Below are 8,257 nucleotides of genomic sequence, written 5' to 3' on the forward strand. Positions count from 1 at the left end.
GCAAGGGTATTACCACATCATCATATATTCCATTAGCTACACTTTTGTTGCTAATCTAAGTGGCCGATACACAATTATCGCCCTCAGAGTAAAGATGGCCGATATATACTTATCGTCCTAAAAACATGCAAATGACCAATGGAGTGTTGACATCGTGCTTAGAACAAAATTCATGCAAATTATTTTTCGGCACACAAGTTTTGCCGAAAAACAAGGAGTATGTGTTGACACCAGATTTTGGCACTGTCGAGAACTTAATTAACATGTCTTCAAATGGAGAAGTGACCTACATGAAAAAGTTCCATGTCGACATGAACATCTTTGAAGTTTGGGACATCGCCATCCGATTTCATCTCGAGGGCCGAAGTTATGTTCGAAGTACTAGGATTTTGTATGAAGAGTATTGTTTGGCCAATTAGGCCTCCAAGACAGCCTCATATGAGAAAAATTTATACACGCATTGTCTTCGTCTCGTCGAAACAATCAATTTTGATATAAATACCATAGTCGTCGCGCTCCCTTACAATGGTCCCTCCCGGGCGTGTGAGGTTTCGGGTCCTCAAAATCACCCGCCGGATTGCTTGCGTACCACGCTTCCAGACGGGTCTCCTTTGACGTGAGTTGTGGTGCATCACCCTCGGCGTTAGAGGTACACAGTGACGTGTTCGTGTGCGAACAACGCGTCCACTCAAAGTACGCAAGCACACCAACACTGCTGAAAATAAATACTATGAAATATGAAATGAAAAAGAAAGAACGCCTGAGATCTAAACGTTAACTGCTGAAAGTATACAACCCCTCCTTCCCTTCACTTATAATCCACTACTGCTGCAGTTTGCATTCAAACAAATGATATGAGCATAGCAAGGAACCGTATGTAGGAGTATATATATATATACAGTAGCAAGGAAAATTTATTCTATGCGGCTACCATAGTTCACCGCGCAAGTTAGCATTTACGAGGAGTCGGCAACTCAAACTTCAAAAGAAACCATGAAATGCGCATTCAAGAAAACCCCCAAAGTGTTTCCTCTAAAGAAAAACTTCAAACTGGATGTGTTGGCTGCTGTGCCTTTCTTCTGAATCATTTCCGCTTAGCACTCTCTTCCGCTCTAGTAAAAGCATCAGTGAGCACATCAACAGCCCAATCCTTGGCATCCTCCTGCAAGGCAGACATGTCAAGACAAGTCTTAGCATCAAGCTCTGAAGCGAAAGGCAGGTCAAACCTTCAAAATGTATGCAGGTTTTAACTCTACTGAGTTAGGTGAGGACGTGGGTAAAATCAACACATTAGAAAAGAGATGACTTTGCTGCCTACCCTACCAACACTGAGACATGAAAAGAGATGCGGACAGGACAAAATTGATCCGACAAGCAATACAATATAAACCTTACTTTTAAACTAATAAAGGCATGTTTGAGTGACTAATGCCTCCAGAATTACTACACTGATTAATCAAAATATACATACCAAAAACTGCAAGCTTGTTTCCTCAAGATGTATTTTGGCTATAGGTTCTATTATACTCCAGAGTTACCACAATGACTCAAATCATATACAGAATATAAAAGGTGTACCAAGTGCTCAAAGCTTCCACACAAGGTGGGGCCTGGGGAAGGGAATTTCTAGACAGCCTTACCCTTGCACAATAATTCTGCAAGGAGGTTGGCAGAATTTAACCAAATAACTAAAGAGGACACAGGATAACCAAATCTAGCACCATAAATGCACAGGTGACCCTGCTAGTTATATATAGCAGCAAGTTGTTGACACATGGAACAGTAGTATCTACTATGAATCAGCAATACATCTGTTTTCATCATGGAAGCAAGACTGTGGATCCAGTAAACTCACTCCAAAGTGATATATTATACCATCAATTATCGTCGAATTAGCGTATGAAAATGCATCTATGAGATTATAACAACGAAGTTCTGTCAGCTACTTACCAGCCGCACTTTTTCCCCAGTTCTTAAGCGGGCATGTGGACGAGCTAACTTTGATTCAAAAGGGGTCCTTGGCCTGACTTCTTGGATTTCATCCCACTCTTCACGTGAAAGCATCCTTACTGTTCCTTGCTCAGGGTGACTATTCTTTATCTTCCGTTCTCTCCTTTCTTGGTCTGTGGCTTCATGTTCCTACCCAGAAAACATGGAAAAGGTTCAGAACATACTAAATTCAGAAGAGAAAGAAGATCTTCTGAACACATGCAAACAATGCTGAGTTAAATTATTCAATTGACATGTGTAGTATGCGGTAGGTAGATAATCTGGCAAACAGCAGGCTTGATGATTACAAGACAAGGACACACATATCTTATCATGAAAATCTGGGTGACTATCAGTTCATGAGATAACTAACATAAATTTGTTTGAACATTTCTTGAATGAAGCCATTAAAAGGGGAGAGACAAAGTCGAACTGTAACATCGAAGAAAAACAACTATACCTGGATAGCACAAAGTTAGAGATGCTCTATGCACTACTCTTCCATGGATAGAGAATCATTTGACCCACTAAGAAATCTTGGAATGTCTCTTCTGTAAATGTATTTTATGCATTGTTAACAGTACTAGCATAAATAAACCACTCCAAAATTCTGCTCCTTCTGAGAGGTTACATTTCTACAAGCTCACATGTCTTGCAGCCACTCTATAATTATGCTTGTATAATTATCAATTATCAGAGCAAGGTAAGTCCAATGCTGAGTGCTAACATGTAACTCATTCAGTGTGTAACATTCAGTTTTAGCTAGAAGTAAATGGAACATTCCATTCCAGTGACAAGTGCTGCATTAGAAACTTTAGTTGAATGCATAAGACTGCAAATTATTAGCTATGAATGCGCTCATTCAGAATTTTAGTGTAAGAAAGCTTGAACCTTAGCATACAATTTCCGATCAATGTACTGAACTGACATGTCATTCTATAAAGTAGAAACTGAATCTACATGACATTAACTTTAGAAGCACATAATCTAATTATTAGCATATGTGCATGCATGACAGGGCTGTATTACGCAGTTGTAGGCCAATCATTTGGGGACAGTGGAAGGAACAAGGAGATGGAGAAGCTATAACTTAGAACTATCAAGTGGGTAGAGTGGTAGATGAGAGCTTAGTGTAACCGTTGATTTACGTTGATATCTCATATGCTTTTTGTTTATTACTCAAGATGGTTTTCTTGCTGACGATGTTCTCAAAATCATAGGTCGAGTTATTAGGTAGTATTGAATTTCAGGATTGATACTTCAAAAAGGTTTTTACTGCCACTAGGCTCCTTATGGTTAAAGATAATCTCCATTGCTTCTGTAGTCAGTCTTTAATTTCATTATTCACATTACAAACTTGAGTTTAGTTGTTTTTGTTGGCATTTGACGCTGTCCTAGATAATCAAATTTTAAACTTACGTGTTCTTCTATGATGTGATATTGTAGCACTATAACCTTCTATGGATTGTTCTGGTCGCAATACCCAGATCTACATTTGTTTAATTATCTACAGTACATCTTTACTCTGCTGGGAGAGGATAAACGAACAAGAATTAAGGGAGGGATTGAAGGGGAATTTTGTATGGGTGGAGGGTGGAGGATACCATCATGAGGAGCTTGGTGAAGAGGGCGACGGCGGCGGCGGTGAGGATCATGGGCAGGGTGACGGAGTCGAGCCATTTAAGCGACTCCGGCGTCGGCACGAAGAACTCGTCGCGCCCCGGGTCGCGCCGACGCCGCCGAGAGCGCTCCCGCTCCGCCACGCTCAGCCGTAGAAGGTTCCCCGTAGATCCCTCGGCCAGCGCGGCCTGCCTCATGGCCGCCCCTCCCCGGCGCAGCACCGTCCGCAGCATCGCTGCGTCCACGCCGCCGGCGACTTAGACGGGACGACGGGGCCAGGGAAGTGGAGCAGTCTTAGGGGAGGTGCGCGTCCTTCGCCGTCCGCGCGCTCCCAGGACCACCTGTCGACGGAGGCTGCGCCGATCGCCTGATTCCCCCCGGCCCCGGCGGCGGTCGTGTTTCGCCGGCGCTTCAGGCCTTGTTTGACAGCAAGGGATTGTGGAGGTTTTGGAAGGAGAGGATTCCAGGGGATTTGGTGAATCCCCCTCTTCCACCCAATCCCCTTGAAACCTCAAATCCCCCTCCAGCCACACATCCCTCAAATTCCCCTCCGTACAAAACACTGTTTGACAGAAAGGGATTGCCATATTGAATTAAAATATTGTAAAACAGTTAAAAATCTAATCTTGCAACAGTTCTTCACATGAACAACATAATTTGCTTGACTTGGAATCAATATATCATCACATAATTGCGCTGTCACATAACAGCAACATATTCTCTTACATCAGCATGACTTGGAACATAGAGAAAAGTCCTAGGCAAGACATGTGTATATTTAAGCATGCTTAACTATTTATGCAACATAGAGAAAATCATCACTTGATGTTCTGCATGCTTAACTATTGTTGGAAGAGAGTACATGACAGGAGCATAAATTCCAACCACAAGACAGCAGTAGCGCAGACACAAAAGCAACCGAGGAGACTCTCAAACAGACGATTTCGAGGGACCCTGCAAACAGACGATAACCGAGTAGGCTGTAGACTGTTTGCAAAGGGAAAAGTACAATGAAGAAATAGTATGAATTATTTCATGGCCTTGTTAGAGTTACATCAAGAGGCACATAACTACTTCCAGATTAAATCAAATAGTAACAAACACAAAAGCAAGAAGAATCTGATGTGACACGAAAGTAACGTTGAACATTCACTGGGCAGTCCCATGAATATTTCTTCAGACCAACAAGCAGCAAGAGATTACACATTCATAACACAATCCATTGCTCCAAAATCAGCCAACTACATACAGAATACAGAAACTTCCAGACCGAACAGTTTTTTCGTGGAAGAGAAAACTCACAACAAAGTCTGATGAGCAAACAATTTATGATGCACTGTAGAGTTATTGCACTACTGGAGGCAGCACATTTAGTTAGTGCTGATCCAAGCCAAGGAAACGAACAATTTAGTCTAAATATACCCACTGTCCATTGCTCCAATGGATGAGAAGAAGCTAATCCCCTTTGGGCTGTGGAAGAAACATGTATCATATCTAAGGTAGCACAGGTGCTCTCGATCCAGCAAGAACAACTATACTCTATATTACTTAAAAAACATGTATCATCACTGTTTCTTTATTGCCAAACACTGATTCCACCGCACCGTAGCAGGTATCCTTAAAATCATATTTGTAAAAATTTGCCGAGTGATCTCATCTCGGAAACATCATAATGCACACCAGCAAAGCCAGTGAATCTCGCTGTCCCGGTTGACCTGTGCGGCGGGACGATTCACTTTGCTATGTCAGTCGCTAGTGCAAGGACAAGTCCAAATCAGAGTATACAGTATATACAAATACAAATCAGAACAAGCACCCAAATCAGAGTATACAGTATATACAAATACAAATGACAAAGAAAGGAAGGCAGTAGATTTGTTCATGAATTAGTAAACAGCGGCTACAAACAAGAAAGATGTCGTTTAGACTTCAGATACCACAACATCAGACCATCACCATCACTAATTAACAGCTCTACACCACACTTCAATCACCATCAACATCAGATCATCACCTACGGTGAAAAAGGTAGTTTTTTTTTTTTGAAATGGTGAAAAAGGTAGTTTACAAACTGTCAATCCTCCAAGATCCATCAGACCATCACCATCACCATCAGAAAATCACGGCAATCTCGCCGGGTAGGGTTAGGGTCGATGAGGGGCTAGAAGAGGACAGCGTTCTTGGCGAGCTCGCCGGGTAGGGTTAGGACAGAGGTGGGGAGAGGCAGCGATGACTTACCACCGGGGAGAACACCAGTATTCTGGAGGAGTAACGCCGGCGTCGGGTAGAATCGGGCGGCGGCGTCGGGCTCCTCCTCTCGCCGGCGGGGCTCCTCCCCTCGGTGGCGGCGGCGGGGCTCTTCCCCTCCGTGGCGGCGGCGTTGAAGATCCGGCGGCGGGGCTCCTCCCCTCCGTGGCTGGCGGCGTGCGCTCGGTCGAGAGATTCCCTGAGTCCTTCGACAAGGGTTCTGAGTCGCGTGGGTTCGGGAGGATCGAAGGGGATTAGAGAGGATCCGCCCATCCAAACCCCCTGTACCAAATGGGCCGACGGTTTTTTTTGGGGTTTCTGGCCCACGCGAGGAAAATCCTCTTGAAACCCCTCCAATCCACTCGCGCCAAACGAAGCCTCACGGTGGTTGCAATGCGCTTGGCCCTGAGCACTGGGGTTCTCCCGGAGCTCAACGATGCGGCGGCTCTGCTTGCATTTCTCTGCATCACGGCGTGGAACTACCTTCCCAATGCTTTTGGCATTCAGGATATCCGGCCGTTTAACCGAGAGGAAAACACCGTGATCCAAGCCTGTGTCAGCGCCTGCTGCAGCATTGTGTTAACAGGTACGTACCGAAGAATCCCCCTTCTCTCTGCCTATTGGCTAAACAAAATCAGCATAGCAACTTCTGGTGGTTTGGTAATTCAAGATCCTGTTTTTTTGGTTCTTGTGTTCGGCTTCACTTCTGAAATGAATCGTCCAACCTTATTTTCACCGCCACCAGCCCCTTACTTTTACTAGAATGAAATCCATCACGGCTATAGGCTGCATGTCTGAGGTTTTTTCCGTGATTAGATCTGCCCGCTGATTTTCAAGGGCAATATTGACCCTTTTCACGTGATTTAGAGTGTTAGCGGGGTCGCTCCGCGGACGCCGCCGTGGCCAGTCTGCCTCCCTCTCCGCTCTCCGTCGCATCCGTCTCCCTCTGGGCCGACCCCTCCGATCCCACTATACCTGGCCATACCTTGGGCCGGGCCGGGCTTTGGGACGGGCCGGGCCTAGCCAAGCCCGACGCAAAAAACCCAGGCCCGAGCCCGGCCCGGCCCGGCCGTCGAGCCTGTTTTCTGGGCTTGAGCCCGGCCCGAACACGTAAAAGCCCGTCGGGCTTCGGGCTGGCCCGGCCCGTCCTTCAGGAAAACACAAAAACGATGGGCCCGGGCCCGGCCCGGCCCGGCCTTCGGGCTCAAAATCTAGGCCCGAGAGCAGCGTCAGGCCGGGCCGGGTCGGGCTTTTTTGGGCCGGGCCGTTCGGGCCGGGCTGCCCATGGCCAGGACTAGATCCCACCTACACCGCTATCTGCGTGTGACCTTGCCCAAGCCCCAAGGCGACGGCACCAAGTCATCAGCCCACCTATCGTCTTGGTCGAGCTCTTTGTTTATCTCGTATGCAGATCTCTTCGTCGTGCTCCTCCTAGTATGCTACTGTGCACAGCTCATGTCCATTGTTAGGTTGCACTCGCGTTTAGAAGTAAGCATTGGTAATAGTAAACATTCATCAGAAGTAGAAATTCAGGAAAGGTATGCACGGGTAATCATGGAGATCGTAAAAGCAGTAGAACCAGATATCAAATTAATCAAGATGGGCTCATGAACGCAAATCTTGAAATCACATGAAGATAGGGGTCGACTCTTGGGAGCGACTTCCTGTTCCCGTTAGTGCTGTGCAACCTCAGGCCATCCACCATGGCTGCCTAGGTTCGACTCCGAACGAGGAGCCCGTCGAGGCCACCTCTCCGACAAGGCAAGACATGTCGCCATTGGCAGGGTCAGTCACGGTGAATGTCATTTGACTAGACCTTGCTCACGGTTGTCGTGAGAGTTGCATATGTGCGCCGCCGGTGCCGGAACATCTTCCAATTATGCCCCAAGGCCATATACTGCGCCGGTTATCATCAGAAGTACTGTAGGTAGGAAGCAGAACAAGCTTCAAGTTCTGGTCCATTTGCTAATAACTTAGCAATTGGCCATCTTATTAGTGTAGTAGATGCAGTTTCGTGCGAGTTTGGATTGTAGCATCACCACCGAAATTGATTAGGCAATACTTATTGAGACCTCCTTGTTGCTGTGTTACAAAATGAGGAAAAAGTTTGACACAAATCTGATTTTTCGGTCCTGGCAATGCATAAAACTACCAACTGCACCTTTTCCAGTTCAGTTTGGCTCTCAAAATTGCGAGTAAATTGTGGCTGTGATAATCTCTTTCCTTTCAAGAATTACTCTACAGTAGGGTGTCTTCTAGTTAGTATTAACACATACGGCCAGTGTATCAACTCTACTAATTAAAACTGTTATCCACATTTGTAGGCGGATTTGGAACCAACTTGTACGCGATGAGCAACAGGATCGGCAGTCGATCAGGAAAATTCATGGACGAGACTAAC

At 45.7% G+C, this 8,257-nt stretch overlaps 1 protein-coding gene across 2 annotated transcripts; it reads right to left on the reverse strand.

Moving 5' to 3' along the window:
- Positions 1 to 807: 807 nt before the first annotated feature.
- LOC123121835 (uncharacterized) lies at positions 808 to 6,170 on the reverse strand. Of its 2 annotated transcripts, XM_044541903.1 has the most exons (4): positions 5,848 to 6,154; positions 3,594 to 4,171; positions 1,951 to 2,139; positions 808 to 1,162 (listed from the first exon to the last, which is right to left on the reverse strand). In XM_044541903.1, exons 2-4 carry the CDS (start codon positions 3,840 to 3,842, stop codon positions 1,085 to 1,087), a joined length of 516 nt encoding a protein of 171 aa, XP_044397838.1. In that variant the 5' UTR covers positions 3,843 to 4,171; positions 5,848 to 6,154; the 3' UTR covers positions 808 to 1,084. The 2 variants fall into 2 exon arrangements, with proteins under 2 accessions (XP_044397838.1, XP_044397837.1); XM_044541902.1 differs by lacking the exon at positions 3,594 to 4,171 and having other exon boundaries at positions 5,848 to 6,170.
- Between the last annotated feature and the right edge of the window lie 2,087 nt (positions 6,171 to 8,257).

Source organism: Triticum aestivum, chromosome 5D (genome assembly GCF_018294505.1).
Source record: "Triticum aestivum cultivar Chinese Spring chromosome 5D, IWGSC CS RefSeq v2.1, whole genome shotgun sequence".
Taxonomy (NCBI): domain Eukaryota; kingdom Viridiplantae; phylum Streptophyta; class Magnoliopsida; order Poales; family Poaceae; genus Triticum; species Triticum aestivum.